Here is a 16,844-nt window from a genome sequence, read left to right as displayed (position 1 = left end):
GAGAGCGGAGCACAAAAATGGCTGCCACATGAGGAAACAGTGACAGTAGGAAAACAGGAGTCTAGTGTTGGTCAGTAAAAGTTCATTCAGTTGAAAATGATCCTGACTTTTGATGCTCATAAAACGTAGCCCCAGCCCCAGCTTGGTGATGCCATGATGTAGTTTAAGATTTATCTGCGTACTCTTACTAATTGAAGCAGGTTGGAAGTGTTATTTCCCTTTCAGAGCAGCGTAAACATTCCCACTGAAGCCTTCAGTATTCATCCTGTGCCCTCGCAGACAGTCTGAATCGATTTGGGAGCGGCCGCGAACACGTTCCCCTCTTTTCTCTTTCCATCTGTCGCCCTCTCACTTCCACACTTCTCTCTTTGGTCTTGTCGAATGCCCTCCTCCGAGTTACCGCTCCCATTTCTGTCACATGGTCGTCCAACCAGAGGCTGTTTGGTGGCCTTTTATCTCGCCTGCTTTATGTGTTTTGACTTGTTCCTCTCACCAGGCTTTAATGAGTCACCACTCCAATTAGGTGGGTCGGCAAATGATGTAAAGCTCCTTCATTATTGGGCGCCCAGTTGTGCTCAAGTACAAACGCCGTTTTTCCAGAATAAGGTGTTTATTATTTAAGTTTTTGTTAGCACTTCCTTTGAGTTGCTTGAGTCAAAGTCTGTGCTGAACGAAGGCTTTGACAGAGATTTGATGGGAACGACATGCAGCTCATGTGCATATCGAATCACTCTCACATGCCAGCGAGGAGCGCAGCCAGCCGTGCATGCAGACGTATAGACTGGCAGGTGTAGTCGAGCATGTGCAGGTTGTCTGATAAAGTAATGACAGAAAGGCGTGCCAGTGGGAGCCGGTGTGGCCTGTCAACGTGTGTGTGGATGCATGAGCGTAGCGCAGTTTAAGGGAAGATGGGTTTAGGGTTCAACACCAAACAGAAAGTGTGGCAGAAGCCAAAAAATAAGATGTAGAAATAGGCTCCCTCCAACTGTTGCTCTATGTGTGAAGGATCTCGGGACAATAACGCATCTCACTTTACCCCACGCGCAACAGGCCAAGAAATCAATGGTGGTATCTGCGATCTGGCCTCTAGATGTCCTCTGAAGGACGAGCCGTGGTCTCTCTTTTATCTCAGAATAACAGATGTCTCATTTATCAGTTCAGAATGCCCCAGTTTTGGCCCCTCGGGGACCCACAGCAGCCACAAGTCCAGTCTTCTACCCATTTAGGACATGTTGAGTCCAAGCTGAGGGTTTTCAGCGGGAGGTTTACTGCTCTGGCATTGAAGAATTTTTAACCCAGAGGAGAGTCCTTTACATGTCACGTTTATTAGCCTAAATTAATGACCAGTTTAGACGTGTATTTGCGACATATTAACCAATAATTCATAACTATAATAATATCTATTTAATGGTTAGCATGTGCTCCCTAATGTAAAGAGTCGTCCTCTTTTTGAAGTCCCTTACTTCAGGAGGTAAACCATCCAAGAAGGTGCTCATCCACCCAGCTATGGGTAAAGACCACTGGTCCTGGTTCAGAGAAGGTTCCACCCCAGCGACCCTCACGGCCGAGCCTCATTTGTTTTCTCTTTATTTACCCGACGTTTTTCCGCCCGAAACGCCTGCTGTAAAAACTCATTAGCAACACGAGGTTACCAGTCAAATGTGTTTGAGTCAGACACGCTATTAATCATGTCTTCACACCTCCCACCTGGGAATCCATACCAACCGGGCCTTACAGGGAAAAAGGAGCGACAGACTGTCTGTTCTAAATGAACCACCAAATCTTGTCCTCTTCAGCTCTCATTTGAACGTAATTGATTGATGGTAATGACGTGCCGTCGCGCCTCTTCCATCTTCCTGTGAAGCAGCTTCTATTAACGCCGCCGTAAGAGACACAAGGAAATTCCTTCATTGAAAACTGAAGCCGCATTTTTGGGTGATTTTCAGCGCTTTGATCGCATGAGCAAAGTGCAATTCTGCACACATCTGAAGCTATTTTGGGGGGGTGATGCTGTATGTTCCAAAAGCCAGAGAATGGGATGAGGATGAGCACCTCCAAGTCTGAGGCCATGGTTCTCGACCGGAATAAGGTGGTTTGATCTCTCCGAGTCGGTGGAGAGTTCTTGCCCCAAGTGGTGGAGTTCAAGTATCTCGGGGTCTTGTTCTCGAGTGAGGGAAAAGGGGAGCGTGAGATTGATCGACGGGTTGGTGCAGCAGCAGCAGTGATGCGGTCGCTGTATCGACTGTCGTGGTGAAGAGAGAGCTGAGTCACAAGACAAAGCTCTGGATTTACCGATCGAGCTACGTTCCCACCCTCACCTATGGTCACGAGCTTTGGGTCATGACCGAAAGGATGAGATGGTGGATACAAGCGGCTGAGATGAGTTTCCTCCGCAGGGTGGCTGGGCGCACCCTTAGAGATAGGGTGAGGAGTTCGGTCATCCGGGAGGAGCTCGGGGTGGAGCCGCTGCTCCTCCACATCCAGAGGGACCAGCTGAGGTGGCTCGGGCATCTGATCCGGATGCCCCCTGGACGCCTCCCTGGGGAGGTGTTCCGGGCATGTTCTACCGGGAGGAGACCCTGGGGAAGACCCAGGACTCGCTGGAGAGATGATGTCTCCGGTCTGGCCTGGGAACGCCTCGGGATCCCCCGGGAGGAGCTGGAGGAGGTTTGTGCGGATCGGGAAGTTTGGGCTTCCCTGCTCCAAATGCTGCCTCCGCGACCCGACCCCGGATAAGTGGCAGAAGAAGGTGAAGGTGATGCTGTATGTTAGCATGGCTATAACCCCATTTAGTTCCAGTATAATCTGAAAGTAGATGAGCAAGGCATTAATATTGAGGATTCACAAGCCAAGATTTAGATTATTTATACTTTATATTTGAGTTTTTCTCCATGCAAATATGTAAAAGAACGACTGACGGAAGTGCATCCGTATCTTCCCATCCAACAGTCACTTTCTTTTGCTCCGTTGACACATTTGCACACACAGAAACCAGAGAGCATATCAGCCTTGGCACAGTGGAAAAGACAGATTAGAACCTTCTCCAGACCTCACTCTGCTCATCTCCTGCAACAGTCTGATAAGCACCGCCGAGACTTGACTATTGCAGAGAGTAAAGAGAACCCAGCCCAAAGCTACTCCTTAAGTGGAGCAACATTTCGCTCAATTTTACCTGACAATTAGCAGAGACTTTCCAAACGCCGCGCCTGTGAAGCGAAGCCTTGGCTGTTTTCAAAGTAAGGAGGCGCATTATCAACCTTGCCTTTTGCCCCGGGGTGAGGGAAAGTATCTGCTTATTCTGGAAGGTGTCTGCCCCGGATGGGGAGGGCGGTGTAAATCGAATATTCCGGGGTACTTTAAATCCCCGCCGTGCTTGCGCCCATTTGTTCTCCGGCCACTAAATCAGTGGCTGGCTGTGGCCTTCACCTCAAAAAGTAGCCACAGAGCAAAGAGGCCAGTCGGAGCGAGGCTGCTCCAAACTGGGTTGTTGTCACACGACGGCAGGAAGCAGTCAGTAAATTTCAGCGCTGGCCTCCTTCTGCAATTAATCTTGGCAGCGAGTTGAGCGCCGAAGGTGTGTTGGACTCTGGTTGAACTCTTTTTGAGCGACAAATAGATGCAAAACTTGCAGTTTATTTGGCTTTGCTGTTTTTAATTGTCGTTGGGAAGAGGACCAAACTGAGGCCAGTAAATAGTCTGTCTGAGATGAAAACTGAGGGCAATATATAGGAAAGTTTCTGGGCCCCGGAAGGCTGATGAATGATGAGGGGAATACTGGAGGACAGCCGGCACTCCGCCCATTAATCTGCAGAGCCGCGCTGCCCATGTCTGTTTACATGGCAACACCAATTCCCCATTTGTCATGTAGCTTCCTGCTATTATCAGCTTGCTGATGGAGTTGGCTCCTGAAAGATTTGAAGAGTAAACTGTGAGCTATCGTTGTAAGCCTCCATTAAGCCTCAACTTCAGCGCCAAAGTCAATATTTAATTTTAAGTCAAATGGGATCAGTCATCCTCTTCATAAGGGTGACATCTTTTTTTATAGAGGAACGGTAGAATCGCAAGGTTTTTTGGGTTGTAAAATGTAAGTTTTGCTGAGGAGACTTTTTAATCCATCTCCAAAAAGCTTCCTGAGCACGCTGAAATGTCGGCCAGTGGAATGAACGATTTCCATTTTTCATAAGCACTTTATTTGATCATGTCTAATTGCTCTTGTCTCGAGGAGTTTTGGGCTCTGTGTTCTTGTAAATGGCAGGAACAACTCGTCTGACCTTTCGATATTTGAACATACCCTTGCAAAACTGTTGCCTGCCTTTTCAGTTGAACCACCTTTGTGACTTCGATTCCCCAGGAACGCAGCCTCAAGTGGCGCATCATCCTCATGACATGGAAATAGATGCTCCCTCCACTTTAGACGCGTCGCTTGCTGCCAAACTTTTTGGGGGACTTCAGTTTATATACATATCTTTGGGGGATTTGAATGAATTGCGTGAATTGTCTTAGATCAGCAGAGCGATCGAACGACCAGAGGGGGCAGCGCTCGCTCAGTTTCTGGCTCCGGATTTCTCCATAATCTGGGTTTATTAGATTAGCAACTCAATACTTGGCAAATCTAAGTTAATTATATCCTCATTTCTACTGCAAAGTTCCTAAATCAATCTACTTCCATTCACATTATTGTTCCTGTAATGGCGGATGATACTGTTACAAGTGTCTCTCTCCCTCATTTGCCTTCTGTGATGAGTTTCACTGGGTTACCTCACTGTATCGCCGTGTTATTTATTATTTACTAACAAAGGCATGAAGCAGTCACAGAGGATGTGCTGTGGCTCTCTAAAAGAGAGGAAAGAAACAGTGGAATTGAGGGTGGACGCCGAGTTCGAGCCTCGACTGAGGATTACCTGGAATGTCTCAAGTTCCGTCACTGACTTTTTGGTTTTGAATTCATGGCACAGTTGTGTGAACATATCAGTCACATTCCTTCCTTTGATCCGGCGCTTCCTTGTGTCCGTCAGGGTGCCATGTGATCCCAGGGAACCAACATGCTGGAGAGCTCACGCCTGCTTACTCCCACATTATCACGCCTCGCAAAGTGATCGGCGGCTTCAGGGGCGGGTGCCTGTCCACCCCACACATCATTCAACTCAATGGTGAGTACACAGTTTTACTTTTGAAACTTTTTTTCACTGCTGGGTCTGCTGTCGTGTGCCAAACTGGGGGCTGAATCCTGCTCAAGTCTGAAATGTTGTCGAAGTTAGTCAATTTGGACTATGTTATGGGCCATGTGGTCAAACTTATTCAGTCCTGTCATAGTCAATAAACCCTTAGACCTGCTGTCAACAAGTTGCTGTCACTCTGTAGACCCTGTGGAGATGGAAAAGCAACAACACATTTGTGTTTGACCGCTAAGTAAGTTGTGGCTTTCTGAAGCATAACTGACCAATATTTTTCACGACTGCTGAGCCTCACTCCGTCTCAAGTCAGCTTCACAGCCATTCCGTTATTTATCTTGTGTGCTGGAGTCACATTTATACATAGTCTCTTCATTATTTTCTAGGAAGCAAAAACACAGCATTTTTGTTTTGCAGATCTGCATATAAAGTCAGAACAGGATCAGTATTATCTTGGACAAAATGTTCCCGGCGCTCATACCTAATAATTCCCTCCTTCCTGATGAAGTCAACAGAGGAATTCTTCTTGCTAGCTTTTGTTTGTTTTTCATATTTGTTGGAAATTCTTTAGTGTAGTCTTATAGTGAGCTATAAGTCAGACTGCATATTAACAACACTTCAAATGGTTACAAAATAATGAGGTTTTGACATGATGACAAATAAAGAAAGCTCTGAATGACAATGCAGAATTAACACATCGACTTAGTAAAGTAGCTGCCCACATATAAAAGCTAGAAACACGATGGCGTGAGTAATGAGCTGTTGTCTGTCCTCATCTGACCAGGATTCACCCACTCTTGCGTCTCAGTGAAGCACAAAGCAGATTGTGGGATCAAATGCGACTCCCAACTGTTTATTTGGTTCGCTTTATTTTGACATTCTTGTGCGATACATCGCCAAGAGGTGAATTATTGTTCGCCATGAGACTGTAAGCCTTTTCTTCGTTCGGACCATGGCCCATTTGCTGGGCTGCCAACTGCTTGACTGGACTAGAGTCGGAGCACAAGCTGTTGTTTCTGGTGCTCCAATGTTATTTTAATTTCTCTCTCTGATGTTTGGCGGGATTCAGGAGCATATGGCTGAAATGGCAGACAGATTAGAATCCGCTCTGTTCATTGACTAAATGTATTACTTGTGTTTGTTTCCTCTCCTCAGCGAAGAACGCGGCGCACGCACAGAGGCTTAAGTTGGACACGCAGCGCGTCTCCTCACTCAGCCGAGCTGACAGCAAGCTGGCGGACAAGCGCGACGTGAACGGACTGGACAGCGGCCGCCACAAACTGGAGCGTATGGCCGCCGTGTACCAGCGAGAAGGGAAGGGAGATTTCAAGATGTCTGAGGTCACGGTGAGGTGGCCTTTTTCTTCAAGTCAAACCACAATACTAATGAGGCGCAGTGCAGTGATGGATGCGGCCGAAAGGGCAGCGCGCGGCCCAGATCTCCGGACATGCAAATGGATTTCGCTGTGTTGTTTGTCAGGACCAGAACGCAGACGTCCGGTTGGCAAGGGAACTCCATCTCGCTCACGCCCATGAGAACAAGGCCGAGGTCATTGGCAACATGCTCAGTCAGGCCATAACAACTCCGCATCTGCTCTTCGCCAGCCTGGGATCTGCTGAGTACATGGAGTTTGTCCTCAGAAACCCCTACAATGTACCTCAGACGGTCACCATCCACAGCGACGACCCTGAGCTCAGGCAAGACGTTCTCTTTATTTGTAATTCCGTTATGCTGCCGTCAATCTTCATAAAATATTCCTGGTCTAGATGTGCGTCTGCCCCACGTGATCACATTTCTCTGCCAGATAAGAAGCCCGACATGAGATGCAGCAGGTCGAGAACGAGACGTGTGTCTGGAGACTCTGAGGAGTGTAGTTTTTGTCTGGCTGACTGGTACAGTCAGGGGACAGAATCTGGATTTTAAATACCAAGAGCTCCTCACAGTCTTCCTCAGCGAGTCCATCACTCAGTCTGGCAGGCTGAGCCTGACAGTTGACCTCTGCTTGCACCTAGCGGAGCTCTGAGTCACACTGCAGAGGCAAGGAACCAAGACGACACTTATTACTCCCCTCCGGGCAACATCAAGAGTCGCTGGGAACGATCAATTAATATGCATGGCACTTGGCGATAAGGAAAAGACTCACTTGAGACAAAATAGTTTTGGGTGAAGCAGCGGCCAATGAGCGAAAGGTTAAAAGCCTGGACCTTTCCTGGCTTGACAAAGCATGATAAGAACGTTTTTGACTGGACATCGACGCACCGTGTCCGTTCCAAATTCCTGCCGTGAAATAGTTGCAGACGTGACGGAACAGCGCCCCCAGTATTCCAGGCATGGGCGCTGCCGTCTTGACAAATGTTCCCCGGTACCCACTCTCTTGGTATCCATCTGGGTGTTTATTAATCTTCTGTTATGGATTCCACTCCTGCCTTGGCTTTGGATTAACGTGGATCACATTGATCAACAAAGGCTGGAGTGCAGCGTGGATGAATCATTACGGCATTAGCCAAGCCGCCGGGTTTCTTGGGGTCTAATTGAGTCTCATCAATCCTCACATCTGTCCCCTCACCTGCGTTGCTCGCTGAGCTTTATTTATTTGCAGGCGAGAGCCTCCAACCAAAGCGTCTGGTTAGAGTCATTTCTGTCGTGCAGCAGTCCGACCCTTCAAACAGTCTTCACTCAGCCGCTGTGGATTCATGTCTGTAGGTCCTCGGGATAGATCTGATGGCTATGGAAACATCCTCTTCCTTCTGACCGCTGAATGGATTAAGTTCATTTGAGCAACTTCAGATCATCGTGTTGCTCATACCAACATAAAGCAGGAAGCGAACCTGAATATTAAGGAGTGGCCTTTTCCCCGAAACAACAACAGCTGCAGTCAGGCACTACCTCTGTTTTTACTGCCTTCATGATTCCCGCCTCAGACTCTCATCAGAAGTCTTCAGTCAGTCTTGCCCGATTTAGTTTCTAAAAAATCACCCTCTTTCTTTTCATTTACTCCCCTCAAATACAAATTCACAGGCGGCGTGTTTTATTTCCGAACACACAGGTAGATGCCTGCAAATAGTGGCGTGAAATTGAAGGTTTAATGTTGGCAAGGTGAGGCTCGGAAATTTTCATAAACGCTCTCCACCCCCCGTGGAGAGATATTCCCCGCGACATGCCCATGGGTTGGAACCTTTGAAGTTAAAATCAGCGCTTCTTTCCACATGGTTTTCAATGGAAGTTTTGCATTCAAAGGCAGAGTGGATCACAGAGCTCCTTCCTCTGGAACCATTTGTTTCCCTGAAATAATTTTGGATTTTTGTTTCCACCCAAATGTAAGGTGTGGACAGCCTTTGCCTGTTTATAATTCTGTGCCTGACCACCAGGGGGTTTGCAGTCACGCACCACCACCATGTGTTCCCAACTGTCTTCTACAGTGTTTTGATCTGAGTCATTGGAATGTCTCCACCCAGTGTCCTCACCGATGCCGAGGAGTGGCGCTACTTCAAGACTCTAGCCAAGACTCCCACCGTGCTGGAGGAGGACATGTTCAACTTGGAGGACGTATCCAACGGGCCGAAGGTTTATCTCCGTCCCAAGGAGAGCCTCCACATCCCCCTCAAGTACCAGAGCTTCCTGTGCGACCAGGCCTCTGGCCTCCAGGTGCGGAACCCGCTTGTCTTTGTGAACCATGTGAAGTTTTCTGGGAGATGATCTGTGAGCTTCTTCTCGACTGGTTGCAGGGGCCCAGCTTCCTGCCAAAAGGGAAATCTTCGATGGCCAAGAAGACGCTCTCCAATATTATCCGCGCAAAGACTGTCAAGGTACGGAAGCTTCCGAGTCACGGTTTGATCTCACCCTCTGATCTTTGTATGCTGCAGTATCGTAGCTCACGATCTTCTTGATCAAGACGTGTGAAGCTCAGCGCCACACCTCCCTCTTCTCTTTTCTCTCTCATAGAAGACTTTGAAGTGTCAACTGTTTTAACGCCACCGAACAAGCCCGATAAGTCTGTCAGGCGAAATTATACACGGCAAAATTGCTTTTATCTCACGGGACGTTGTTGATCTCCGCCATCGACACCACGTCAGGACAGAGAGTCTTCTGGAGATGGTTTAATATTTCAGTACGGAGGCTCCTGTTATTCCACTACCCCCCCTGTCCAAGTTTGCCACCAACACTTCCTGTTTTCGCCCATTTGAACCACGTCTCTTGCATCACTGGAACTGTAAGCTCCTGATACGCATCAGTGCTCCCCGACCTGCGGCACCTCAGATAATCCTGTTGTGCATCTTAAACCGGTGTTTTTTTTCTGTTGCGCTGGCTGATGAAACATTTTCCAGGCTCCCTGGCACGTGTGCGTCTTCCTGCGTGTGCTTCTGCATCTCCGTTTCAACTGAGAAAAAAAACAAAAAAAAAATCCTGTCAGAGATCCAGAGAGGTCACTTCTGGATCAAATCTCAGTCCCATGATAACTGACAAGCCCGAACAGCAAAGCTGTCACCGTGTCAGTTGAGAGACTTCACAGCCAGATTTAGGACACTCAACAGTTCAGCCTGCAAACCTATCGCATCAATGATTCGTCTTTGACAGAGACTGCAGTCTTCCTCTCAACTCAGGCGCTGCGCTAACAAACTCTATAGTGAGGTGTGCCTGCCTTCGAATGGTTCAAATCTAGTCCAGTTGCATTTTAAAATAGTCATGTCTGCCACCTCGTTCTTCTGATTCCAACTGTTTTCCTCCTCGCAGGTGTCTTTTAAGGCTGAAGACGGAAAGCCGTTGGCCATCTGCCAGGTAAATGTGCAGCCGACGCCGCACGTCGTCGACCAGACCTTCAGGCTGTACCACCCGGAGCTGTGTTTTGTCAAGAAGGCCATCCGCCTGCCGCCCTGGAACAACCCTAGTGATGAGGCGCTGTTGACCAGCCAATGAAGGGCGACCTCAGACTGAATCCCACCGTGTCTCCTGTTGCAGATGAGGACGTGAGGAGTGACTTGTCCGTGTGCTGCAGTGACCCTAATGTCATCTGCCAGACGAGGACGCTGGTGAGCAGCTGGCTTCCGTCCTTCCCTCCACTTCCTCTGCCCCTCTCTCTGAGCCTCTGGTGTGTTCAGGTGCCGGGGGAGCCGCAGGATGTGTTCTTGAAGGTGCCGGGGAGCCCCAGTCCACACGTGAAGATGTTCTTCGTGATGGTCTTCACGTACGTACTCAATGCTATTCATGTTCGCCTTTGCTTCAACAATTTAGTGAATGATTCTGGTCCCAAATATTGGTGGAGTGCTGTGCAAAAATGTCCCTGAGACCTGCTTCCTATACACTGTCCTTTCATCTTTTTTCTCCTTTCCTGCCGGCTGCTTCCTCTTCCTCTCAGATTAATCTGTGACCTCTTTTAAGAGTATGGTAAATGTTTCGCAGCCCTCGGTCTGATCCTGGAAACCACCCAGCCAGGTGGTCCAGATCGGATCCAGGCTGTGTGAGCGGAGTCTTTTTCGGAGCGGAGTCATCAGGAAGTGCTGCTGCTGCTGCTGCTGCTCTGTCAAAACAAAGCAGTGCAGACACTCCGCTAGGTGATAGTGAGAGCGTCAAGCGCTGATATATGAGGTCAAATCTACCCTAAGTTAATAGCCTTGGGTCGGAACGCATGTATTAAATGGCGCTAGACTCAGATTGGATCCAATCTGGCGCTCATTCCAAGACGTGCTCAGGGGCAGATCAGCACCTCGCACTTCTGCTGCCGCACCTGCAGGCGTCCACCCCTTCATTGTTTCTGGTCATGTTTATCTCTGCAGCGATAAGTGGAAGGCAGCCCCCTCTCAGATCTGGCAGGTCTACGTCCACTTCCTGGAGCGCGTGGACATCAGCTGTGTGACTGGGCAGCAGATCTGCTCATCGCTGGTGCTGCGGGGGAAGCAGGCGCTGCGCAAGGTCAAGTGCTTCTCCTCTCACCCTCTGGAGCTGAAGGTAAAGGGCTATGGCCCCCTGTGCCAAAAAAAAAAAAACACTTTGGATTTCGTGACTTGTGACGTGTCTGCATCTTCCTGTCTCTGCAGGTCGACCCCGCCAGTGTGTTCATGTTGCCCCCAGCGGCCGTGCAGGAGATCCAGCTGAAGTTGCTGCCCTGGCGGACTGGCAGTCGCTTCCTGTTCGTGAACGCCGTCGACGTGGAGCAGCGGCGACTGGTCAGCGGCTGGCTGCTCTGTCTCAACGTCCACCGGCCCGTCCTGTCCAAGGTCTTCCCACATGGTCCTCATTAGAAACTGCACTTCTCCTGATTCCTAGAAGCTAGGTGGAGCTGAGCAGCAGGTGTGAGGGGATAGCTCACAGAGATGCACACAGCAAGGCAAGCAGAAACCGCATGGGTTCAAATCCCACTCGGGCCAAGTGTCTTAGTGAAGTTTTACAGCTCCCAGGTGCAGTTGTTGGAGAGAAATGTGCTGGCAGCACAGCATGAGGTGCTTCAACCGAGTCTGCAGCAGTGCTCGTACGCCTCGATTGGTACCGAGTTTGAATCCCACGCTACCCCGGTGATCTGGATCAGCTGTCCTGGGCACAGGTCGCCAAGAGTCTAGCAACATGACAAAGAAGTTGCATATTTCATGCAGTGTAGTTGCCTACTGGCTAACACAAGAACTGCAACTGCTGCCGCCAATATTTTTTTTTAACTAGTCATCTTCCTATCCTGCAACACGCAGAAAGAAAGTTGTAATAAGTAAGCGACTACATTGTGTTTTGAAATATGCTTTTATAACTTTTTTTTTCCAACCATCTTGTGTGACTGAGGCTTCTTGAGTTTTCTGACTTCTCTTTAGTGTCAACTTTTTTTTCTAGCGACGCCCTTATATTTCTATGTAGTCATCTTATTTTATCCTGCAGCTCCTCTCTCAAAAGTCCAATCGAGTCTGGAATTATTTGTTATAAGCCCTTACAGTAGCGAGGTGGGGACACGACCTACGCCCATGGACGGCTAGATCCAGATCACTGCGGTTTCTACTTGCCTTCCCTTTCTCATTGATTTAAATAAAACAATGACCTGGGTTTTGAACCCATGTCACACCAACATGTTGGTTCATTGTTGCACGGTGAGACAACTTCACTTGAACCATGATGGAGGGAAACGCTCATGGACCGTCACAGCAGAACAGAGTGAGACCTTCTTCTCAGACATGCACAGTGATCTGCATTCACTCTGGTGGCGTCAGGTGTGGGAGGCCGTACTTCTCCTGATAGTTGGGGCATCAAATCCCTGACTGTGTTCCTGTTAAAGAAACAAAAACCAAGAAGAACTCCTTTATTAGCGTCAGCGCTGACTTGTCAAAAGACACCAGTTCAGTTGGTCAGGATGACAGAGGCAGAAACACACCCTGGAGGCAGAGACTCACTCGGGAGGGTGCGACATGAGAGACCCACAGGAGGCAGAGACAAAACATGGGGACGAGAGAGAGAGTAGCACACAGGAGGAGGAGGAGGAGAGACACACTGGGATTAAAAGTAGAGACAAAACAATGATAGACAGGGACTGTAGAAGAGTACACAAGAGGCGGAGACACTGTCAACATCCGTTTCTGTCTTGCCTTCACTGAAAAGCAGGTGGCGCTCCTCAGTCTTCATCGTCCGATCAAGCAGTGCTTCTGTGGGGCCACAGTAGAGGAGCAAAAGTGAAGCTTGATGTTTGTGTGTCCAGGCGTTCGAGGTGCACGTGCCGGTGAGGCGTGGTCGCGGCAGCTCCCGGAAGATATCCTACACCAACCCCTACCCCAGCAGCCGCACCTTCCTGCTCCGCTCGGACCACCCCGACCTGCTGCAGTTCAAAGAAGACAAATTCAAGGTTAGAGTCTCCTCGATCAATAGTTTGATGAACACCTCGCCCCAAAAGGGATTATCCCGCTCCACCGGAAGCCGACGGGAATCAAGACGTTTGAGCCAATGATGTTTCTCCCAGGACAGACGCGAGTTTATTGTCTGAAGCACTGACTTCACTGTCAGGTGCAGCGAGAGTTGGCCGACACCTCGAAAGTCGCAGCTGGGACTTGTGCAAGTGTTCCCGGGCAGACGTCCACAGAGACCTATTCTGAGCTTTCTCACCCTTTATTTGATGCTCTGTGAGCGGCCTCCGGTCTATGTGACCAACCCCGGCTGTCAGGAGCTGACTGATGTCCTCTCTCCGTCAGGTCGGCGCCGGCGAGGTCTACACCATCGGCCTCCGCTTCGCCCCGAGCCAGAGTCCTGGCTCTGCTGAGATCCTGGTCTATGTCAACAACCAGGAGGAGAAGACAGAGGAAACCTTCTGTGTGAAGGTGGTCTACTCATGACGCAGCCATTCATCAGACCTGGGCTCCACCTGCCAGAGACCATAGAACCATGGCTGATCATTGTTTTTTAACTGTGTAAATAGTAGATTTCGCTTTGTATCGCTGAGTGACGGCACTGCATCTCAGGAGGACGTCATCCAGGCTTACGCTAGCACACACCTGGCAGTGAAAGCGTATGCCAGACCACATGTGTGAGCAAGGTTTCATATTGATGCACCAGGAAATTTTACTTTTTGAGTCAAGTGAGCTATACTTTAGAGTGCGAGCGAGGCTTTACTCGAGTGCAAACCAGCAAGTTTACATTCGAGTGCGAGCAAGTTTTGCATTTGGAGTGCTTTACTTTCAGGTGCCAACAAGGTTTGAATGCAAACCTGAGGTTTAGTGTGTGTGTGTGTATATAGTTAAGAGGCAAGACTGAATGGTGCCCTCCATGTCTCACAACCAATACATTTCATTTCAACAACTCCTTCCAAGTCCTCAACCAAAATACTCTTCCAAAACCAGTATCTGTTTCATGCCGATCTCCTGCCATGTTGTTTTGTCCTCACAGTCAGTCATTACCTCCATCAGAGGCATGAAAGTACAGGTGTTTGAGAAGGACTAGTTGTTTGTATATTAGCTGCAATGTAACAAAGCTGTATTTATTGCTGACCTTGACAGTCCTGTACTAAATTAAATACTAAAACACCAGAATAAGATTTATTGCCATGGTCAGTGGGAAAGTGCTTTGGAATAAAGTGCAGTCAAAAACATAAGTCGTAATCGTAATAGTAATATATATATAGCCTCCTGCCAGAGGGAAGAGGGACAAGCAACATGCAGCTGAGTCCGTCAAAACAATGAAGACACGTTTAAGTCTCATTTTGTGAAATGTTTGAGTGGTAATTTCTGAGGATGATGTCACATTACCAACCCATTCTGGCCGGGCTGCTCCCAGTCAGGCCCGTGTCCCATTCACCCACTGACACACACCGACAGTCAAACTGGACCTGGAACATGAACCAGACAAATATGGTCAGTGGAAATCAAAATCGCTTCAGGTCCAGTCTGGAAATGAGCAACACAACAGTTCAGGCTCTGGTGGACAGTTAAGGCTCTAAAACCACAGCAGCTCCCTGTGACTCTGCACCCGTTTGTCATGAAGTGCTCATGCAAGGTGCAGCTCATCCGTCAGAAATGTGGCAAGACACCATTTCACCTGAACTGTTGTGTGATGAAATAAGTACTAAGTACATAACAACTGGATTTCAGGTGCGCAGAAGGTTCTCAGCAGAAGTCAAAGTATATATGACCAGTGGAGGACAGGCTTACTTCCTAAACCAAATCTCATGTCACGATGATGGAGTCTCACACAAGTGAGGCTTCACCACTGAGTACAAGTGATTCGTCATGTTTGAGTGCGAGCAAGGTTTGACATGAGAGCGAGGTCTCCATCGCCACGTTGGTGACCAAGCGACAGGTTTTCCTGAGGGAAGAGAAGTTCGGATTCTTGCCTTCTGGCTCAGCTCTGACTGTTATTCATGCACTTCAATCCATTTCACTGACAAGAATAGATATTTTTCTTCGAGCGGCAAAACAGTTTCCTTTTCTTCCTTCAGACCGGGTCAGAGGCGAGGGGTACGCTCGGCGAGGAAACCCAGGCAGAAGTGCGTCCTCTGCCGAAACACTTCATCGCCAACCACAAGGTGGGCAGAGCAATAACATTTTTATCGGCTTTAATGAGCCAGCAAGCCCACTTGGATGCCTGGGTTTTAATCTAAGACAAGCCAGGGGTCGGCCCTCTGCGTCCCCCTCCGCTCCCCAACACCGTCCCCTCATCACCGCCGTTATTACAGACGCTCTGGTAATGAGGTATGATTTTCCAGCGAGGCGCACATCTCTCCAGATTGCCCTCATTAACACCCCCCCTCTAAAAAACACACTCCTCTTCCTCCTCGGTCTCCGCGAGATAAACTGAGAGAAAGGGAGACGAGGCCTTGTGTTATGTAACGCGCAGTTACACAATCCCCTCCGCCCCCTCTGAAGCGGCTCGCTCTCATTAGGATGCAGGCGGCAGAATAAGCTCCGGCGCAGCAGGGACAGCTAATAAAAAAGAAGCCGCTCAAACACTTCCTCTGGAGCGCCGTCTCCCCTCCTCACACGCGTGTGTGTCGACGCTTCGTAATTGTGCTTTATTTACTTGACAAAACAGCTCCTCCAGGGCGTCAACATGCTAACACTTGACTTGAGATGCTACATTTACATACAGTGGAGGAAGTAGCCCAAGCTACTGCTGCGCTGCATGAGTTTAAAATATTGTGGGAAAAACGTGGATACGCCTGAAAATCTGACAGGTAGCAGTAGTTTCGAGCATTATCCTGTTGCGGCTGGCGTCCATCTCGGGACCTTGACTGCAGCGCTAAAAGCAAACAAGGCAGGACGCTGGGCTCAACATGGTTCAGCCATGTGGTGGTCAGCCAAACTAGCTCAAAATACAAGTGTTGCTCAAAACAAAAACATGTAGGGTAGAATATAATACACAGTGGTACCTCGGTTCTCCACCACAGTCCGTTCTAGACGGCTGTCCGAGAAGCGATAAGTTAAAAATCTGAATCGATTTTTTCCCATTACAATGACTGGAAAAAGAAACAATGCGTTCCAAGCCTTAAAACAGTCTTTTGTAGGAGTGAATGTAGAGTGTGTGCTGCAGGTGCGCTGTTCCTCTATGTGTGTGGCCGCTGCATGTGGGAGGGGTTGCCGAGTGAGTGACGTCTCTCCAGAAGTGAAGAGGTGCCCGGTGCGTGTCCAGCTCTGAATGTGCGCTTCTGTGCAGTTTGGCTGTGACAAAGTCATAAACCAAGTCACGCTCTGTCCCAGACTCGCCTCATCCCTGTCCCAGCTCCAGCCCACAACAGGACATCAAACCCTGCACCTCCCCTGTGACACTCTACCACGGTCCTGTGCAGAGACAGGAAAGGTTTTACACCTCAATATGAAGAAAAAACAGCCAGCGAACGGAACACGTCTGCATACAGAGGCTGCGTTATACACGATAACAAAGCGCGTCGTGGGTCAGCTGATCGGTCCGTGCACTGTTTATTTCGGCATTTTTCGGGGGCGTTCGAGTTCTGGATTTTCGTTCGAAATCTGAAGCAAAAAAATCTCTAAATTTTTGTTCGAACTCCAGGTCGTTCGAAAACTGACCAAGCCTCACGCCAGCGTCTTCAGCAGGAAGTGGCGTCTCCCGCACCACATGGTGCAGCCCTCGTGATGGCCCCATTAGTGGGGGAGAATTTGCGCGTTATAGTCCAGACAAATGTTACGTGTGCGGCAAACTAATAGCTTTTGCTAATCCGTAATAAAATTGGATTCGCCGATGCTCAGTAATGAAGCCGCCGACATT

The 16,844-nt window shown here is 48.9% G+C and overlaps 1 protein-coding gene across 6 annotated transcripts in view; it reads left to right on the top strand.

Moving 5' to 3' along the window:
* nphp4 (nephronophthisis 4) overlaps window positions 1-16,559 on the top strand; it is a 68,049-nt gene extending 51,490 nt beyond the window's left edge. For 2 of the 6 annotated variants that reach the window (XM_053848810.1, XM_053848811.1), the window contains 12 exons: window positions 5,016-5,150; window positions 6,327-6,517; window positions 6,651-6,868; window positions 8,627-8,816; window positions 8,897-8,977; window positions 9,903-10,064; window positions 10,133-10,198; window positions 10,268-10,353; window positions 10,943-11,114; window positions 11,204-11,383; window positions 12,835-12,978; window positions 13,322-16,559. In XM_053848810.1, coding sequence (XP_053704785.1) covers window positions 5,016-5,150; window positions 6,327-6,517; window positions 6,651-6,868; window positions 8,627-8,816; window positions 8,897-8,977; window positions 9,903-10,064; window positions 10,133-10,198; window positions 10,268-10,353; window positions 10,943-11,114; window positions 11,204-11,383; window positions 12,835-12,978; window positions 13,322-13,462 — 1,766 coding nt within the window. In that variant the 3' untranslated portion in view covers window positions 13,463-16,559. Of the gene's footprint in view, window positions 1-5,015; window positions 5,151-6,326; window positions 6,518-6,650; window positions 6,869-8,626; window positions 8,817-8,896; window positions 8,978-9,902; window positions 10,065-10,127; window positions 10,199-10,267; window positions 10,354-10,942; window positions 11,115-11,203; window positions 11,384-12,834; window positions 12,979-13,321 lie in introns of all 6 variants that reach the window. The other 4 variants (XM_053848806.1, XM_053848812.1, XM_053848809.1 and 1 more) reach the window with 3 other exon arrangements.
* Window positions 16,560-16,844: the final 285 nt, after the last annotated feature.

This window comes from Synchiropus splendidus, chromosome 18 (genome assembly GCF_027744825.2).
Source record: "Synchiropus splendidus isolate RoL2022-P1 chromosome 18, RoL_Sspl_1.0, whole genome shotgun sequence".
Taxonomy (NCBI): domain Eukaryota; kingdom Metazoa; phylum Chordata; class Actinopteri; order Syngnathiformes; family Callionymidae; genus Synchiropus; species Synchiropus splendidus.
Note: the sequence above shows the minus strand (reverse complement) of the source record. Positions and strands in the feature narration are given on the sequence as shown.